This window comes from Furipterus horrens, unplaced genomic scaffold (genome assembly GCF_987537825.1).
Source record: "Furipterus horrens unplaced genomic scaffold, mFurHor1.1.pri manual_scaffold_2, whole genome shotgun sequence".
NCBI classification, from domain to species: Eukaryota; Metazoa; Chordata; class Mammalia; order Chiroptera; family Furipteridae; genus Furipterus; species Furipterus horrens.
This window is the reverse complement of record NW_028327172.1, coordinates 28,941,748-28,962,728: the sequence shown is the minus strand read 5'-3', so window position 1 is coordinate 28,962,728 and position 20,981 is coordinate 28,941,748. Positions and strand designations below refer to the sequence as shown.

At 35.1% G+C, this 20,981-nt stretch overlaps 1 protein-coding gene across 4 annotated transcripts in view; it reads left to right on the top strand.

Annotated features, from left to right (window-relative positions):
* The window catches only part of GAS2 (growth arrest specific 2), a 118,746-nt gene that overhangs the window by 62,762 nt on the left and 35,003 nt on the right, over window positions 1-20,981 (top strand). For 3 of the 4 annotated variants that reach the window (XM_090267621.1, XM_090267620.1, XM_090267619.1), the window contains exons 6-8: window positions 50-191; window positions 6,468-6,575; window positions 20,524-20,577. In XM_090267621.1, the coding sequence (XP_090123747.1) occupies window positions 50-191; window positions 6,468-6,575; window positions 20,524-20,577 (304 nt within the window). The remainder of the gene's footprint in view (window positions 1-49; window positions 192-6,467; window positions 6,576-20,523; window positions 20,578-20,981) is intronic. The other variant, XM_090267622.1, reaches the window with a different exon arrangement.

The window sequence follows — 20,981 nt, the reverse complement described above, 5'->3', positions numbered from 1 at the left end:
TGGATCATTATAAGTTATGCATGTTTATTGACCTGGTATCTTTTAAAAGGTATGGTGTGGAGCCTCCCGGTTTGATAAAATTGGAAAAAGAGATCGAACAAGAAGAAACACTTTCTGCCCCTTCTCCTTCACCTTCCCCTTCCTCAAAGTCTTCTGGAAAAAAGGGCACAGGAAACTTATTGGATGATGCAGTAAGTAAAAGTGGTCAGACTTCTTACTGCCACTTAGTCTTTGTTTGAATTTCAAAACTCATTCTGTACAATCCCTTATCAGTCTAACCTTTTACTTATTTCAATTTCATTGAAATTCACTTTAAAATCCTATGAAAAAGTGTAGTTCTATAATTCATTTTGAGATCCAAAACCAAGTCAGTTTTTTCAAATAAAGTGTCACGTAATTCCTCTGAATGGTATCTAAAATTTTAGTATCATATATCAACTTCCTGAAAGTTGGCTTTGAAAACACTTAAGTCTGTTGTCATTGGTTTATGGCTCCTCGTTTCACAGATGAGACACCTGAGGCATGAGATCTTGAGGATTGTTAAAGAAGGGACAGTCACCTACCTAGCACGGAAGAGAACTGCCCTGGACTGCCTGCTGTGGGCCAGGTCTAGCATTGTTCTTCAGGTGCTCTTACTATCTGTAAGACAGGTTTCTTGTTGAGAAAACAGAAACTTAGAAGTTGAATCACCTGCTGAGGAAAGGAGAGGAGCTTAGATTGCAATCCAATTTTGTCTGACTCTGAGGTCCCCCCATTCCTCTGCTCAGCAGAGTCCTTGAGTCAGTCTTTGGCAGACTAGGAACTATTTTCATCATACCCTTGTAATCACAGATTCTGCGTGTAGCAGCAAAGAGGATGAATTAAAACTCTCTGGCTACCTCTCTTGACTGTCAAATAGTTCTTGAATATAAGTGGTGTGTTTGTGTGTATGTATTTACCTCCCAGCATGTGTATTTTGTATAGCCTAGCATCAGAAATGTCAGAGTGAAGTATGTTTCACATACATGGGGAGCATCCTTAGAAACTAGCAGCAACCATAATGCCCATTACATGGAGAAGATGGGGCTGGAAAGGACGGCTGGCCCCTAGCTGAGCGTTTCCTTCTCTGGGGCCTGAGCTTAAAGGCCCGGGACAGCGGCTGGTTGGCACCACACAATACAGAAAGAGAGATTTCCCCATCTTCTGCTTTCCTCCATGTGACGCTCTAATTTATGCTGCAGATTCACATGAGCAGAAATATCACTTTGTTCTGATAGGTTGAGAATTCTTGTTTCTGCTAAAGGTAACAAACTTAAATGTAGCCTGTCAAGGTATCTTAGCCAGTAACAATTTAATTTTGTTTTCTTTTGTTTAGTCTACTCAGGAATTAAAGAATAGGCAAGGGTGTTTTAATATCATCTAAAACAATGTGATTGTGAGAGGAGGGGGGTATATAGGGGATAAATGGTAATGAAAAAAATACAAGAAAAATAAATAAAATCACAGGACTGTTATTAAGGATCAGTTATTGTTATAGTATTTCTTATTTATTTTATAAGTTAATAAAGTGTATCAATAGTAGGTTAACAGTGCATTTTTTATATATTGATATGAACAATGTTCTTGTCACTCAATTATACTTTTTTGATTAGACTTATTTTGGGGTAAGATGTTCCTTTAGTCTTTCTCTTATAAATGTTGCTCTGGGGCAACTTCACTTGATTTTTGTCCTTTTCCCCTCAGTTTTCACCTCCATTCATTTTCTTTAATGCATTATAGTCAGAATTCTGACCAGCGTCACCTTTAACCTCCTAATTAATAAATTACTGAATCCAATACATTTTTTCAGTCTTCAGATTATGAGGATACTTTCTGATGTTTGACAGTGTTGACACATGCGTTTTTGACATTATTCTCCATAAACATTATTATTACCAGACGATCAACCCAAATGGAACTCCACTTTGATGCAAATTATACAGGGGTTTCCTTTAACATCAAAGGGTAAATCCCCAACCCATTTATATGTCATACCAGCCTTCAGGTTCTGCCTGTTTTGTCTTTCCCAGCTTTATTGCCCTCTAGACTCACCCTGGCATTCTGAGGGATCCACTGTAAAGATGCCTGCTCATCCCCAATTCCTAAGGATATTCATGCTCTGGGTTTTTCCTCATTTGCTTCCCTTACCGTATGCCTATTCATCTTTTAAATTTACGTTTAAACACCTTTTCATCTTTTAAAATTCAGGCGGTGTAGCCTCCTATAATAAAGCTTTCCTTGGCATCTCCCTTCCAGGTAAAATTGACAAAGTAGTCCTTGGTGCCCCAAGTATTTTTATATATTTAATGAGGTACTTTATTGGGTGTAAATGCCCATTATTCTCTATGGGGCATCCTTGTTCTCAAAGACAAGGACCATCTTTTATTAATTTTTGTCTATTAGGGCCATTGTTTGTTGAGTAGATTATCAGTGTGGGTAATTAAGGTACAAAAAAGCTTCTTCCTTGTTCTGTTCATATGGAATGTGCTCTGAAAATGGCAGCCCTTTGCAGAGGGAGGAGATGCTGCTCCTTGAAGCCATTTGTATGAACCTGGGAGGAGCAGCTAGGATGGTCCCCTGTCTCCACCAGCTTGTCCCCTATGTGGCCATCCATTATCCTGGAGAAGGGGACGAAAGTGACGGGAGGGAGAAGGTGGTGACACAACTGTGAAAGGGACTTTGGAAAGTTTTTCCAATGCTTCCGTTTAGAAGAAGTAGAATGAGATACAAACTCCCATGAAAATGACAAGACTGTCACTCATGGCTGTTCTCCCTCCTCCATGTTCTAGTCTCTCAACTGGAAACAAGGAAGGGGGTCTCACAAGTGCTTTAAAGCTCCTTTAAAGTTTCCCAGAGCTTGGGGACATAACTGTCTGTTTAGTTAGGAGATTGTAATTGAATTTAGGAAATGTGCAAAGTGGGTATTTTTGTACCATTGCCAGGTAGAATGCTATGTTCTGAAACACTTTGAACCAGAGTTTCTCCAAGAATGTTTAATCAAATACTAACACCCCCAGATGCCCTGCAGGGAAAAGAATTCCATGGTTAGGTTAGTTTGAGAAATACAGCTTATTCTATCCCTTGTGTAGAGTTTGGCAATGCACCACGGTATATCAAAGGCACTAGTGAGTTCCATAATAAGATCTTGCTTGACCTGGAATTTTCCAAATTATTTGGCCACAGAAATCTCTTATAGTCTCCTTCATACTATGTTGGGGAAATGTCATTGAAATACTTGCATCTGTTTAACTGATAGCTTTTCACCAAACTGTTTTATCTCAGGGACAGTAGAAGAAAGAAACATAATCTGAGCCTCAGTAATGATTTAAATCAGAGCTTTGTACATCAATTATTAAAAATAAATAGTTTCTAGGGCAGTTGTTTCACTGCATGTGAAGCGTATGTAGCCATTGGAAACTGAAATTCATGTACTCCAATTTGTGTTTTAGGATGGGGATATTTTATAAAACAGAGAGGGCTTGCAAAGTTCCTGTGTTCAGTTAAAAATATTGGCTATTTCTGCTCTGGCAAAGCTACTATTTGTATCAAAAAAAAAAAAAGAGAAGAAGAAAGGATAAAGAGGGAAAATAAAAGAAGAGGGAGGAAAAAAAGAGAAAAGAGTAAGAAGAGCAGACCTGTGTTAAGATATCATATTCCAGTGAACAATTTCAACAGTAACTGCCAGTTTTGAAACTTTCAGTGTTTTCTCACATTTCTTAGTTTGCTATGAGGGGAACTGTGGAAAATCGAGTGAAAAAAAAAGGTGGCCCTTTCTGTGGATAATACATCCCACATTCTTTAATCAAGATATCATAAAAAGAACACACAGTGGAGTCCATTCAAATTAATTTATTCCCTCGATGTCCTGATAGAGTGATTCAGCTGTGATAAAATGGTGGGGTCGGGTTTAGTTCTCTTTGCATTCTCTCATGTTGAGCTGGTTCCCACACAATGAGTTGAATACAGTTCTAAGAAACCATTCTTACTTTCTTCCTCTTCTCCATCAACTTCCTCAGTCTAGGGATGAGAGATAGTATAATTCTGAGTAATCAGGCTCCTCTTGAAATCCCATTTTAGCAGAAAACTGGCTGGGTTCCTGGCCCAAAACGGAACACCTGCCAGACTGACTTATCCCAAGGTAATGTAAGAAGCACAGATGTCATCTGTCACAGTTTACTTAACAATGTATTTCGACTACCCACAGTCTGGCCTTGTCTCTTCCATTTCTGCTTCCACCTCTCATGCAACTACAAAAAGCCCTTGATTAAAAAAAAATACAAGTCCATTTTCAAAGCTCAGAAATCGTGAAAGAAGGGCAGGTCACTTGAGAAAATGTATTTTGTATTTCACTTCATTGGATCCCAGCAGTTTCTGTGTTTTGTTTAAGAACACTTCAAGATGGAAATACTTTTTATACACATGCTGTGATTGTCATTGCTTAGTGGAGGAGAACAACTTGAACACCACTTTACCCTTGGCTCAATTACTCTGTGGCAGTAAAGCTGTGCTAACGATGGCTCTACTGAAGTTTGAACCATGTGCTTTTAAGACGCTGACTTACTGTTTTATTAGCACCATCTTGTTCAAGAATATCCATCCCAAAAAAGTCTCTAGAGAAAGAATTCTGTTAATACTTGGAGAGCAGGTGGATGTGTATATGGGCTATGTATGATATGGTAGAAAAGATTTAGAAAAAATTAAGTTAGCCTAATCACTAACTTAGTGATGTTAGGCAGTTTTCTCAGTTTTCAATGAAAGGCACTAGTAAGAGTCTTTAAATTCAGTCTTAATCTGTTGCACTAATTTCTTACCATGTCCTGTATAGGCTCATGTTTTTATTTGTCTATTCTTTTATTTACTCAATATGCATTTATTAAACACATAGTATATGCCATAAAGGAATTGTTTTATTTCAAGGATTTAACTGTAATGAAATACCATCTTCCCCCTTAAATCACTAACAATTGAGCAAATAGAAATGAAGGTTACTCAATAACTCATATATAGTTTGATATGTTGAGAATAAGTATTAAGAAGTATAGGTTCAGATATTGGCAGAATTAGGGATTCTAGAAGGGACTGATGAAAATATGTATCCCAGAGCTGGTTCTCTCCCCCTGAGCTGTGATACTGGTTTCTCTTTATGTCTTCACAGAGGCCTAATTGTGTAGTTTTTAAGATAAGTTTTCTTCAGTATTCCTCCACTTTTTCTAGCATTTCCTCTAGTTTTTTATGCTTCCATACTTTCTGGAACTTCTCTTAACTGATGTAAACCAAGCTATTTATGTCCTTTACAACAACACACAGGTGAGTTCATGTTACTCTACCCAGAGTGCTTGCTTAGTTGAAGGCTGATGGAAGTCAGACATTGAATTATTTGAGGGGATGATTGAGTATCTTTGATGACAAAACTCTAGGAACCATTTCTTTGTGGAAGAAAGAATTTGACAGGGGAGAGTCCAAGCTAATGCCGTAAGAAACTGAAATTTTTCTAACTAGCTTCTCAGATGCAGGCTGCACATTCTTTAGATATGTCTTCCATGGAAACTTTGACTTAAAACACAGAAAATTGTTGTTTTTGGTTGTTTGGTTGGTTGTTCGATTAGTTGAAGAGAGGACAGTTACGAGACATATCACGACAGGTTCCCAACAAAGTAAAACATAAAATATAAACCTTATACCTTAAATCACGGACTATATATTGTCTTCTAATAGTTACGACTATTTATAAGCATGGTGCACATATTATTTAGATGAGGTTTTTTCTACAAGTAGGGGGATAGATAAAATAGAGGTAAATTCTGATATCAGACATGAGTTTTATAAAATGCATATAAGATACTGCCACAAAAGTAGGTTTTGGTAGGTGGTGCTTACTGACATGGAGCGAATTGCTGGATGAGCGTGGGTGAAGTAGAGATGACTTCTTTAAAAAAAAATCTTTGAGTTCAAAATAAGATGAAACCATAATCTAATTTAAAAAAAATAACTTGTTCTGATTTATGTTTAAATGGGTAAAATTCCTATTGTTAAATTATAATGAGGAAACATATGTTAGCTATGTTAACATACATTCTATTCTAGTTTTCAATATAATTATCTTGGCAACCCAATGTATGTGATCTTTTTAATCCTCCCAAAGTGAGAACCCAGATCATCATTCCTCAGCTGTCAAATGATATGCTTCTCATTATCCTCCAGCATCGTTATCATTGTCGTCATCCAGCTCATACCTGACTGTAGTTTTTGGCCTTCAGAAAGTGCCTTCTGGGCCTGACCTTTACACAATTAGACTTAATGTGCTATTTCTGTGCTCATATCATGCTCATAGTCTGATAAAGAACACATTTAAAAGCAGAAGTGGTCCAGGGGCCTTTGAACCCACAGAGTCGATTAATCTAAAAGGGGCTTGATTAAGGAGAATGAACTTACCTGCTCCTCTATTTCAGGTGAAAAGGATTTCGGAGGATCCTCCTTGCAAATGTCCAAACAAATTCTGTGTGGAGAGGCTCTCTCAAGGAAGATACCGAGTGGGAGAAAAGATCCTCTTCATTAGGGTAAAGTTTTACTTTTCACTTGATATCTTGTCCTTTATTAGACTTTCAGGACTTGAGTTGGGGGTTACAGGAAAATATGACCATTAACTAAGCAGGAACTCCCCTCTGTTGGTTACAGTTGGACTTGAAGACATGAGGTATGAACGTTTTAGAATGTATCATATATAATTACTGCTGAGGGCTAAATAAATAGAACTCTCTCTCCTTTTACATATATACACGAAGCACACACCAAAAAGATCATAGAATGAAGAAAAGGAAAAACAACAAATCCCTTTTTGTTTATACATTTAGTTTCAAGGAAACTACCTCGCCTACCCTCCACCCCCCACCCATACACAAACATCTCCCCAATGGGAAACAGAAATCAGTAAGTGTTCTGCCCTGGTCTTAAATAACTCAACTTTGGGAAGATCATCCTGTTGGTCCTGATAACTTTCAGATTATTTAAACATGATTTTTAAAGATGTTTGGGTTATGAACAAGAGTGAAGATAATGAAAATTCATTACAATACTATGGTTAAATGGTGCCTGCCATTTCTTACTTAGCTTTCTGGGGTTGAATAAAGAAATGTGGACCTGTGCCAATCAATGATTTGGTGGTCTCTGTCCATTTTATATCATGAGCAGTTTTAAATTGTAATTAGTGGTTCCACAAAGTAACATTTCAGGCCTTTCACTTGTGATCTGTTTTGGTAATAATCAAGAAAACTTAATCTCTCAAAATAAGTCTGAGAGTTTCCATAAGACCAAGAATTCTTCTTCTCAGAAATAAGAAAATGAAAAATATAGCATTGATATAGTCCTAGAAACTTGCAATTGATAAGTATAAATATTTTTCTACCTAAATTTTTGTCATTCCCTAAATAACAGTGGTTATGATTCAAAAGAGCTCTAGTCTGTTATCATTTGAATAATTTACAAATATATTGCTTGTTATTATTTTGTAGAGCAGAATGATCTGAGGGTGTACATTTAGTACAATCAATGAATATTCTAAAAAATACTCAAATCAGTGATAGCCTGGTAGAAATTTTGTCCCTGTAATGTTTAATTTCAACTATAGACTGAAAATTATTTTTAGGTTCAACTTTTGTTTTTCTAGGTTCAACAACATGTTATTTGACAAAAAGTTTAATCATAATTAGCCTTCAACAATAATGTCAAACATTTTGGATTTTAATCTAATTTAGGTCGAGGCTTATTGATTTTTTTTTTTTTAATTCAGATAATTGACATTTTGCTTTGGAATAACAATGAAAGGAATATAGTGATATTTTATTCTTAGGAGTTTGAGTACCAATTTGGGAGAATGGCCTCACTTGAATAAACAGTGTTATTGTTTTCTTGTCCTTTATTATAAGGACAATATACAGGTTTATTTTAGCCAAGCTGCCTGCTTTCCCTTTGGCACATTAAAAAACAGTGATTTAGTATTTCCAAAGATGTCTTTAAATTTTACTATGTTGACCTTTCTCAGTTGAGACTCAGGCTCCTTGAGAATATTAAGCCCTTGAGCCCAGAATCAAAACAGGGTTTTATTCATGTGAAAAATTATTCTTTTTATAATAGAAGTATTGACAAAAACATTTATAAATTAATACATTTTATACTTTTATACAAATTAGTAAATTAGATACTTTCTCTCCTAATATATGCTAATATCTTTAGGCAAAAAATATATATTGCATATGTTTATTCGTATCTAGTTTTCCACATTTAGTCAATTGTCAAGGAATCTGATACTATATTTATGAATAATGTAAATTTACATTGTTCTTTACATTTAAGATATTTTTTGGTGTTCCATTTTTCATTTCAGAAAATGGTTTCCTTTTGGTAAAATCTGTGCATTGTATTGTTTATAGAGGAATTGGGATTTGCTTTACTGAAAACAAATTACATGAACTTCCCTAGTGATAGCACTTGAATTAAATACCAGTGTGTTACAGCAGAACATACTGTGCACATTCAGTGTCATGCTTCCGGTGTTCCAGGTAAGCCCGCCATAAGGAGTCAGCTCTAGTGTGATTATGCACTGAATGGCCAGCGCATTATGGCATCATGCTGCTGTGACAGGTGCTTTAACAACTTCAGTCATTACCTTTTTCTCATTTTTTTTTTAACAAAAGATTTCACTTTTAAATTAACACTTTTTTTCATATCTTAATTTTTAAAAAGAACTCTTTTATATGACTGCCTAGATTGGAAAGTAAAACTATGTGTCCAAAAAGGAAGATCTCCATTGACATATATTTATTGAAATTCTTATCCTTTGGCTTGCCAGGGGTCCATTCCCACCCTGATGGAGGAAAATGATTCTGAAAAGACTTCTGTGTTGTTTCTGATTATCCCTAAAGGATTATAACCTCCCATTTTTAAATTTCACAGGCAAGCCCTATGGCACCATTCATTGCATATTTTCTCCCTCTTTCCCTCACTTCAGTGAATGCATGAACTAATAGAGTCTCACTGATGAGTACACACTTTGCCTAGTACTTTTGATTTGTGGCAGGGAGTATATTTAATTGATTGTCATTCTGCACTAACTCATGGTACGGAACTGGCAATTATTACTCAGAAAACCCTCAGAGGTACAGGTTTTCAAATGATATGTTTATTGCCACTAATATCTTAACTTTATGGTTGTCTGAATACCTGGATTAAGTAGTAAGTGCCTTTAGTCAAATTCTTACACACACGTGGGGAATGATCACCTCACAGTGTCTTCATTGAAGTTCTGCATTTCTTACATTTCTATTTTTAACATTTTTGTATTTTAAACTTTGTCAGATCTTTTTCTGAGGCTGCTAGATATGGTCATATTTACTATAGATTGGCCAAAAAGCTCAGTTAGGTTTTTCTGTAAAAGACACATTTTTCATTTTCACCAATAACTTTACTGATTTGGATACTTTGAGTATGTTAGCTATCTCCCATGGAGCATTGCCCAGTGAGAAATCTCCAGCATGAAACTTCACAAACCACTTTTGACATATTCTGTCAGTCACAGCACCTTCTCCATACACTGCACAATTTTTTTTATTTTGCATTTCAGTTGTATTTTTGCCTTTCTTTAAATCATAAAGCATAATATGCCAAAATGTTGCATATCTTCTTCCATCTTAAGTATTAAAATGGCTACACAAAAAGTCACCAATTTTGATGTTTTTTTAAATGCACGCTATAACAGCTGTCACAATAAAATCTAGCAAAATTGTTTTGAATGAAGTTAAAGAAAACTAAGTGCTACTAGAGCCATCTTACAGAAAAACAAACAGACAAACTTTTTGACCAACCCAATACACGGTGTCTTAGCTTTTATCCCTTAGTTTTCTGTCAATCCTGAGAACAGCAGTATCTTCATATGGCCATCATGAACCTGGCCATGCAAAGAACAATTCTGTCTTTCAAGGCTGCTTGTTAAGACTGTTGAGCTCTTACATAAGTTAACACAATTCTCAAAACAATGACTCAAAAAAAAAAAAAACCTACCTCTTAGAAATTGATAAATATGAGATTCTTTTAATAAGTCTGCATATAACATATTTGCTCTCGATTTCACAATTTCATTCCTAAGCACATTTCAAGGTTTGTTGACAACACCCAATCACTTTACTTATATAAGGTTTTATGATTATTATGTATATGAACACATCTTCTCTTTATACATTCAAACAGATATAGTAGCAGCAAACAAAAATGAAAATATAAGAATCTGAGCAGATTAAAGAAAGAGAGCCCAGTAGACATTTTCTGCAGACGATATTTTTGCTAGTCATATGTCTTACCCGTGGGTTTCTAGAAAACAGTGTATGAATACATACTTTGCATACATGGCCACTTAGTGTGTACTTATGTATATTCATCTAAATGCTTATGTAGGCTTGTTTGTTTATATGCATATGGGTCCAGTTCAAGGTGAGGGATTAATCTCTACCCACATATAAAGAATTGAATAGTGCAGAAGAAAACCTCTGAGGTTTCCGACTGTGGCTTTTAGACAATTATGCTAATAATCCCCTGCCAAAGTGGGATTTCTCTTATTTCTAGCTTATAAAAAATAACTTTCAAAGTCATATTTTTGTTCCATACCTTACAACATTGTTCTGACCAATCTGGTGGACAAGCAAGATAAATGCAGCTAGTTTGCTTCTGTGTAGTGAAGATAGAAATTTACTTTCCTCCAAGGTATATCTCAGTTATTTTTCCGTGACTTTTGAATTCGGACAGGGATGATAAAACCTCCTTGTTGATTTCTATGGTAACAGCGATTTGTATATTATCATTTAGCCATGCTATATATATTTTATATGTACATAGATGGATGTTAGGCCTAACGTTATGATTTTGAGGAGGATAGTAGTAAGAATTTTCCATTGTTCATTTGTTCAGTTAGTTCTTTTCCACCATGGCTTTAAGTATCAAGAAGTCAGTTGGCAATATGAATGTGTGTAAGCTTGTAGGAAGTGTCTCTTAGAAGCCATAAAAAGGTCTATTCTATTTTATTTGTCAACCTCAATTCAATGATGACAATATTCTATGTAAATAATGTTACAGTAATTTTTAAAAGTAATCCTCAGATAAGCAGTATCAGCATTACCTGGGAACCTGTTGGAATTGCAAATGCTTGGCCTCCCCCTGACATATAAATTAGAAACTCTCTGAGGGTAGGGTCAAGCCACTGGTGTTTTAATGAGCCCTTCAGGTGAATCTGAAGTTGCTGATGTTTGAATCTACCAATCGGAAAGACTGAATGATATGAAGGAAGAAATTTGTTGTACAACACCACAATTAGAAATCATTGCACATCTGGTCATGGAGGTCAGTAACCATTCAGGTATTACAAATGATCATTTTGGAGACTTCTGTGTATCCTGGTGAGAAAATACTGATGATATAATGTTAAGCGGGGAAAAAAAAAAACACAGACTTTGAAATTACATTTAGCTGTAAAAATACCTCAGTGTAGAAATGATATATAATTATAATTAAGCTTGGAGGAGGATTGGAATAATAGAAAATAATTTTTAATTGTTGAGGGCATAAAAGTTGAGGGAGTGATTTTTTTTGTTTGTTTTGCATTTACTTCTGATGATGACATTCACAAAATGAACTCTTCAAAAGAAGAATAGGCAGCAACCTGATATAGTTGCAAATCTGAGAATAAATAAAAAGAATAAGCTGTCCTGTGAATTAGCTGACAGCTCATTTTTCTGGTCCTTTGGCTAAGCTTCCCATCTTCTGGAAAAGGGTAAGGAGTTTTGTTGGAGTCAGGTGTTATAGATTAAGGAGGACTTTGCATTTGTGTTGTGCAACTGTAGCATATTTTTCCTTGGCTGAAGCTTTTACCTTTTCTTATCTTCCTTTACTATTTTATCTCTCCGTTTTGAAAACTCAAATTGTTTTGAGTTTGTACTAGAAGACATGCAAACATCTGTATAATGTTTTTTCTCTCTGCAGACCCCATGACTGAGCCACATACTCATTTTTCTCTCTCTTAGGCATGAAAGCTTTAATTATGGTCTCCCTTTCCTTTAAAGCTTAATTTTATTCTTATGCAAGTAATCTAATATGATAAACTACTGATCTGTGCTAATAGGACAAATTGATTTGTAAACAGCTCTAATGAATAAATGTCCAAGGCCGTAAGTTCTTTATACTTAACATCATCGCTATAATGTTCTGGCAGTAAGACTTCCTGGCACAGTAGCAAGCAAGCATGCCAGTAGGGTCATATGTGTGTGTGTGTATTTATATATTCCATATATGTATACTTTATGTACCTAGATATATGTATATTGCATACATATATCTATTTTTTCTTAAGTACTATTTATCACTACCCTAACATTGTACTTGAACGTTGTTCAAGGTGTATTCCAAGGAATAATAGTTTCAGAAGATGTTCAAAGCTACTATTTATAAAGAGGAATTATCATGATAAAAAGTTTAAACAGGCTTCTTTAAAAACTCATTATTGATAATTGACTCTGTTAGCCGTGATATATCTCATTTTACTTCTAATCCCAGTATGGTAGAAACTGTTGCCATTCCCATTTTATAGATGAGGAAGCTGTAAAATGGAGGTTGAATAACTTCCTAGTGATACAAGCTAATAAGTGATAAAAGTGGGTTTCGAAGGCCCAACTCCTAAATTTACATTCTCTACCACTAAGTAGTATTGATTTGTTTAACTGGGATTGTCTGGGATTTCTTGGAGGGACCAATATGCTGTTGTGATCTATTAATCCTATATACATAAGGAGATGTATGATGTAGCATTTTCCAGATGTATCTGAAATTGTCTTTCCCCCATGTTCCCCACACCCCCCAGAGCATCATCCTGGGCTAGAAGGCCGTGAACACATACTTTGGGAAAGGAATTATCAATTGAAGCAAATTTTAAAAAAAAGTGTAACATAGAATTATACTGAATTGAAAGTGTTCTATAGTTGTCAGAGTTAAAACCCATATATATTAAAGTACTACCAAAAATACTGAATTTATAGTTATTTTTACCTTAAAATTCCATTTGGAAATTATGATTCAAGGAAATGACTGGAAGACCTTTAAAGGAAAGTCAGCTAAAATTAAGAAGTATCATGTGTGCCAAGCATTTTAGCAAGTGCTTTATATACATTGCCTCACTGAATCCCCTCTACCACATTAGCTGGGAAATTGTTTTATCCTTTTGTTACAGGTGAAAAGACAAAAGTCTTTTTTTTTCAGACCCAGAGAAGCTAATATGAAGTAAGCAGTATGATAAACAAAATTGAAATTGAAATTTTGATTCTCAAACCTATAATAAAATCCACTCCAAGCTGCTTTCCTGGGGCATGTCAATTAAATACAAATATTTTATTCACAAGCTTAGTTCTCTAAAAAAGAGCTGCTCCTTTTTTACAATATATTTAAGGCTCAACTGTATAGTCATGTATTCCTTGTACCATTTTTACTTTAAAAATATTCAGAATGCAGAAAGAATTACAATTGTATAATCAATAGTGTTTTCTGTAAAGAAAGGGATATAATGCGTTTTGCATTATCATACACCTCACTGTATAATAGTAATAAAAAGGATAACAATATTTATTAGGTGTTTACATCTATGCCAGGCACTGTTCAGAAAGCTTTAGTTAGCATATCTAGTTTAATAGTCAAAACCAATTAGACCTGTATACATAATAAGATGTATTATCTGTCCTGATGTCTTTTTAATAGAATTCAGAAGGTAAATCTTCTATATTGCCAGTAAAGTCTTGATGAGTCTTCTTGCTAATTGTAGATGTTTTTAAAAGTGAATTCATATTATTTCAAGTCATTTTTATAGCAACCTTCACATTTAGTTAAAACTATATGACAACAGCACAATATACAGATGATGTATCATATAATTGTACACTTGAATCTTATATAATCTTATTAACCAATGTCACCCCAATAAATTTAATTAAAAATAAATAAATTAATTAAATCTTACAAGAAAAAAAATTGAGATTCCATGCTAACACCCTAATTGTTCAGGGTATTTCTTTTTTCTTTCTTTTTTTTTTTTTTTGCATTTTAAGAAATATGGCTATTTAAAGAGCCTAAAGAAAAGAAAATGAATAATTCAATTGGAAGTCAGCAAAGGGACTGGAAATATTATGGCGTCACACCTTCTTTATAATACTTTTAAATGAAATCATCTCCTATCAATGGAAAGGTCACATACATTGTTATGGACTCACTGTAATTTCTTCTGTACTATAAAAATTCTTCAGGGTTATACCCGTGTGGTAAAAACCAACTCACTGTAACAAACCAAGCAAAAGAGGCATCGGAGCTCTGTCGCTATAGCAACCCTCTCTGGCCATGTCTTCTGGGACTTACTCTAAGGGAAGGCCCCCTGGTAGCGAGTGATATTACTTCCTTTTCTACTCTTAGGCACATATTGATTTACTGTGAGTAAAAAAGTAGCATGGTTCAAACTGCAATACCTCTCCTGGTAATGAAAAATGGGATGTTATGTAAAAATGCAAAGGAGTTTTAAACAAGTAGCAAACAGTAATACTTCCACTTATCTTAGTGGAAACATTACACAAACAGCCATTACTCAGCAGCTGGATGTTGAAAACTCATTAAAAAAACATTAATATAAACCATTCCTTTAATTTAGCAATTTATGAGACCAGTGATTAGGACTTCAAAACTATCTAATGGCTTACATTCATTGCTAGGAAAAATATGGCCACGTTTGCCTCAGATGTAATGTAAAACCTCAGACAACACGTATAGTGCTCTAATCCATGGTAAGAGAAACATGGCTGTTATTAGCACATGAATATTTCCAAACTGGGTATCTTTCTTTGCCCAGCTGCCTCAAAAGAGCACTAATTCAGGAAAAGCAAGCAGCAACATTTAAAGTATATTAAAACACTTTAATTTCAGGTTTAAAGTTTTTTATTTATTTTTGCTCTATTAAAGACACTGATTTGTTTGTAATTCATTCATGTTTATTGAAGCTGGGCTACTAACATGGTTATAATGTACACTCTGGTAACATGTCCCTCAAGGGGCTTTGCAAATGATAAGAAGTCCTCTTAAACCCTTCTTTCTTAGAAAGACATGTGTCCTGTGTGAATGCAACATAAGCAAAGAATGATTAACCATTGCTGTAAAAATAAATCAGCTGTTAGGGTGTAATTTTTCTGAGATCATCCCTTGAAATTGGAAACCTGTGAACATATACAAATTTAAACTAGACTTTGTTGAAGACTGCACCCAAAACTACATTTGACAACACCTTTTAAAGCAAGAAAAAAAATGCAAGTTGATACCTCTTACAAGAATGGAAAGATTAGCTTATATATATGGACAGCTCTCTATATTCTTATTTAAGTTACAGAATTCACTTCTCCTTCCATGGAATTGTTAAGAGGTATATCAAGTGTGAAGAACAATAAATAAATGATAACTCAAAGCCAAAGATACTTTTTACATGAGAAGTTGCTATTATTGGCCACTTAGCAATGACTGGAGTTTTAAAAATTGTGTCTACATTTCACCTGACCTGGTAAGCACTGTTACTCGTCTCCATGCCTTTAAGTTGTGCAGTATATTTGTGACTCTCTTTTCACCTTCCCACAAGGATAAATGGACACTTTGTTCACTAGCCACAAATCAAAATGACTTAAACGTACAGAAGTATTGGAAAATTAAATGGCTTCATTGAGAACGTGCGCAAGTCCTGTGATCTGTATTTCCAGTTTCTGCATTGCTTTCGCCTTCCTGCCATTAAGATAAATTTGTTACATACATACATATATTTAAAAACATATGTATTAATATATATGTATGTATTGTAGTGTGGTGTGTATATGTGTAGTGAAAAGGAACAGTATGAGAAAGTTGAATTAATGTAATGATTTGGCATTTTGATATTAAGAGAAATATTAAGTTGATTTTTCTGTGCCTGAAATTTAAACCTTAATCAAGAATTTTAAGAGAAACATAAACCTTTTATTTTGTCTACATTTCATAACATATACTATTTAATATTCACTGAATGTTTTCTGTGTGTCAGGTGCTTTTCTAACTACTTTCTCCTTGGATTCTTTTATTTAGCCCTCACAACTCTTTGAGATAGGCACTGTTATTATTTCCATTTTAACAATAAGGAAACCAAGCATAAGGGAATTAATTACTTGCCAATGGCCACACTGCTGTAAGAGTAAAACCTTTCTTTGAATTCAATATATCTGATACCAGAGCCCGTGGTTTTAACTCCAGTATATGCTCTCATTCTCTTTCAGACTGTAGTCTTTGGCATGGCATGTTGTGAGTATTGCTCCTCAACCTCTCAACATCCATTGATAATTGACCGGTACTTAATGTGCAGCTCCTCATCTGCTTATCCCTTTTGGTGGTGTATTTTGACAAAATATGAAGTTCAATAGCCCATCCCTGCTGGAGAGTCAGAAGAAAGTACCCAGGAAATTACATGTATTAAGAAAACAATAACAGCCCCCAAGAAAATTCAGAAAAACCAACCAGAATGATTTTTCACATTGTACAACATATTTATTGATTTTTAAAATATATATTGACCAGACTTGAAAAGTCCTCCAGAAGCGCAATTTATTTTGGAAATAAAGAAACTAAAGAATATTTTTCATTAAATGTATATTTTTTTCAGTTTGTTTTTATGCAGCAAAGATTAAATCCTTTAATTTGACCATGTGTAAAAGGAGTTTCTGAACATGCTATGGTGGCATAGAGAGGTGAAATTGTCTAGTGGACCTTCGTATACCTTTATGAAATTGTCTAAATTAGACTTAAGACAAAGTGCAAACTGAAAACTTCCAGCATAACAACTCATGCTTTTAAAAGCAAGTTGTTTAAAAGTGGATGTCAAGTAATTTTTAAATGACATTTTTTCATCACTGTTTTTATCCTGGTACTTGATGGTGGTAAAGAATAACTTACATTTATGTGGTTTGTAAGTACATTCACTTATACGTCATCTCATTTTATTTTTATTACTACTCTTTGGAAAAATTAGTGTGTTTGTTAATTAAGCTATCTTATTAAATTGAGGAATCTGCAGGTAATAAAGACTTACAACTTTCCCAAGGTAATCCAGCTAGTAAGTGATTGATACTGGGTTAAATCATATTATAAAATTTTATATATTAAATTCTATATTTTTTAAACTTTATACAATAAAATATCCCTTTGACTTTTAAAAAATATTTTACTTATTTAGTTTTAGAGCATGGGGAAGAGAGGAAGAAAGGGAGAGAAACATCAGTGTGAGAGAGATACATGATCATTTGCCTCTTGAACGTCCCCAACTGGGACCTGGCCTTTTGCATGAACCAACCGGGGACCTAGCCCCCAACCAGGGACCTAGACTGCATGTGCCCTGACGGGAAGTTGAACCTGTGACCTTTCCATTTGTAGGCCGGCACTCAATCCACTGAGTCACACCAGCCAGGACTTTCTCTCGATTTTTTTAATCTTAACAAAAATGGAAACACTTAATTGTTCACTGTTTTTTTGTTTAAGGATCATTTTCTATAAAGTTTATAATGTTTTTCTCTTCTTTCCTTTTGTAGTCTTCCTAACAAGAACATTTCTTTGTTTAATGTTCTATGCTGATATAAATGTGAATAAATTTAATGATTAAAATATGAATGACTGTTTTTTGCAAAAGGGAAAGAAATGAAAAAAATTATACACAATATGTCATTGTCTTGAATTATTGATGAGTTTTCTAGCAGTCAAAGCATAAACCTGTGAAAGAGCCGTCATTATAAATTATATATAATTGTGCTGTGGGCTTACACTGCATAAATAGGATGCAGCCAGATTCATTAAGAAATATGCTTTGCAAATGTGGCCATCTTGAGTTTGTATTGAATGCAGTCAAGCATGGTGGAAATTTTTTCATTACAACAGGGGCTATAATAAAATAGGACTCATTTACTTAGTGCTATCTTTTTTTTGTAAAATTAATGAGGTAAGCTTCTGTGTGACTTGGTCATTTTAGACCTTGTGTTGCCTTTTTTCTCTAATGCTTGACATTTTGAATTTCAGTTCCTCAGTTAAAAACATGGAATTTCAGTCCTGGACCCAGCAGGTGCCTCCTTTTCCTAACTGCCGAGCCTTTCATTGCAGGAGCCTTCCTGATTCACACCAAATTGTAGTTCACTGGCATGGCGTGTGTCCATTTTATTAGTGTTAACCTCTTTATTTGAAGCTTGGTTGTGTGTTGTTCTAGGATACATTCTGCCATTTCCTGCCATCTTGTTAGAAGAAATCTTTGTGTAGATTTTGGGAGGAACAAGGTATAAAGATTTGGGTTTCATATTGGCCTTAAGATATAGTCTCAATTTGTTAAATAATGGAAATACTGATGTTACTGAAAAAAAAAAAAAAAAAAATCCCAGTGAGTTATTTAGAGATTCACTTGCTATTTCCCTAAATGAACCACAGCAAGAAATCACTACATTACACTACCGTTCCCTGGTTGCAGCTTTCTTTTTCATCCCCATTTCAGTTTCTCTTGAGAACTCCTGCACTGCACTCACACCTTGTCCTTCTCGCTCTTTTAACTTTTATGGAGAAATGCTATCTCTCTAGCTTAGAGATCTCATAATCTAGTTTGTGTTATAGACAAATTGTAGGGGCTATAATTTCTGTGGAAAAATTTATCATTATTTGAGAAACCACCATGTAAAGGGCTTTCTCATCCCTTAAAATACAATCCATCCAGTGTTTTATTTGTTTATCTTCCCAGAAACTAACACACTGACACCTTGGTTAACAGTCTCTAACTCTCACTTTGAACAGGTTATTATTATTTTTTAAATCTAGCCTTATGGATAGTCTCTCTGAGGCATCATTTGAAAGCTGGTAAAGGGAAGGCCTGATTTAAAATCTATCTTCTAACTTTGGCATCAGGCATAAGGTTTCTGAGAATCCCATCTCCAAACTGGAGCACCCAGATAGTAGTAACACATTAATTTGTCATCACCCATCAGTGTGTTAACTATCATAATTTTATGCAGTCCAGTACTCATTTTTCACTATTCACAGTCTTTAGAAAAATTGTGAAAACTCCTTTGGTCCACAGAACATTAGGAGTTTTATTAATGTCATGTTGCCCGCCCACCTAAGGAAGCCCTAAGGTGGGCTTCATTCAGTCTTGCACAAGGAGGCACTTGGGATCACAATGTATAAATCACAAAAGTCCTCTCCCATGTGATGTTCACAAAACACCCGTCTCCCCACTTCCATTTCCCTAACATCCTACAGTCAACATGACAAGGAATTGGAAATGTTCTCGGAAGCAAGATGAAGACGGTCTCATATCCAGCCTTGGAGATCTCATCTATCTCTTATTTACTCAACATCTTAGAACCAAAAGAATCCCTCCAAATTGCACTGAAATACTTCCAGAGAACCCTGAATCTTATTGATACCTTGGCATCAGAGATTGAACAGGATCTTCCTTCACATGCAATTCCCATAGATTTGATGGAATACACATTTGTGTTTATCAGCTAGAGGAAAGAGGAAGATGAACGATTCCAAGGATAAATGGAAAATAGCCTTGACTAGTAGATAAAGAAATTATAGCCTTAATAGTATCTAATCGTATTCAGGGGAAAAACGTTTCCCAAGAATGACTTTACTTTAAAACCATAATACTTAGAGAATCTGGAGCACATCCTTCAATCCTGATTGAAGGGCTTTCAACAAATTACCTCTCAGACAAAGTAGATGTCTTTTGTGTAGAATGCTGCATAAATACACTTTTACTTGCAACAGAAGGACAAGGTAGAGTGCCTCATGGATCACACAGTCTTCTGAGAGTAAATATAATGATAGGGCCTTGAATTAAAGCAAGGGACCAGCATCGATGAGTGGATGGGTACCAGGGAATTCAAAACAAGATGGCAGGATATCCCCCAAAGTAGGAATTTTCACTGAAAATTCCAGCTTCATTTACTTAATTTTTTTTCCTAGAACTTCATCAGACATTTTCGAGTCTGGTATGATCCTCTTGTGGAAACGAGGCATGGACTTGATGTCGATTTCCTGGGCAAAATTATTTCCTTACATGTATCTCTTATTTTTATACTAAGAGTTCTGAGCAACAAACAGGAAACCAAAGGACCCCAGAAAAGAGATAATTCTAGCATTCATATTGTAAAATGCCAATGGCCCTGTTATGTATGCTTCAGTTATCACTTAGCATGGCTCATTAGGCAATAAAACTTCACTGTAGGATATGAAAAAATATGCAAATACTCTTTCTCGTTGTAACTTAAAAAAAAGGTTTCTTTAATCTTGTCACGATAGATCACAGTTTGCATTTTCAGGTAATGTTCGTGAGCCTTTCTGCAGTGGAGATGGAGAGCATTTTATGAACTTCATATCTTCTTGTTTCAGTAGGGTCTTCATGGTTGTTACTATGTCTCCACAGCCAAATCAAAGCAGACATTTAAGGTAATTACTTAGATAATTAAGGGGAAACCTCTCCACTTTGCTTTCACTGCAGAGCCTTGACCTCTAGACAGATGAGGGAAGATGGGCAACAAAAAAGTGAATGATTTACCTGAGTTTTTCTTTCCTTTCCTTTCTTTCCTTTTCTTTTCTTCCCTTTTCTTTTCTTCCTTCCTTCCTTCCTTCCTTCCTTCCTTCCTTCCTTCCTTCCTTCCTTCCTTCCTTCCTTCGTTTCTTTCTTTCTTCCTTTCTTTCTTTCTTTCTTTCTTTCTTTCTTTCTTTCTTTCTTTCTTTCTTTCTTTCTTTCTTTCTTTCTTTCTTTTTTAGTCAGGTATTCAAATGATGGCTCTCCGTTGGTTTTCCCACCATACTTTGTAAAAATGGCAATCTGGGGCTTATCGTGAGTG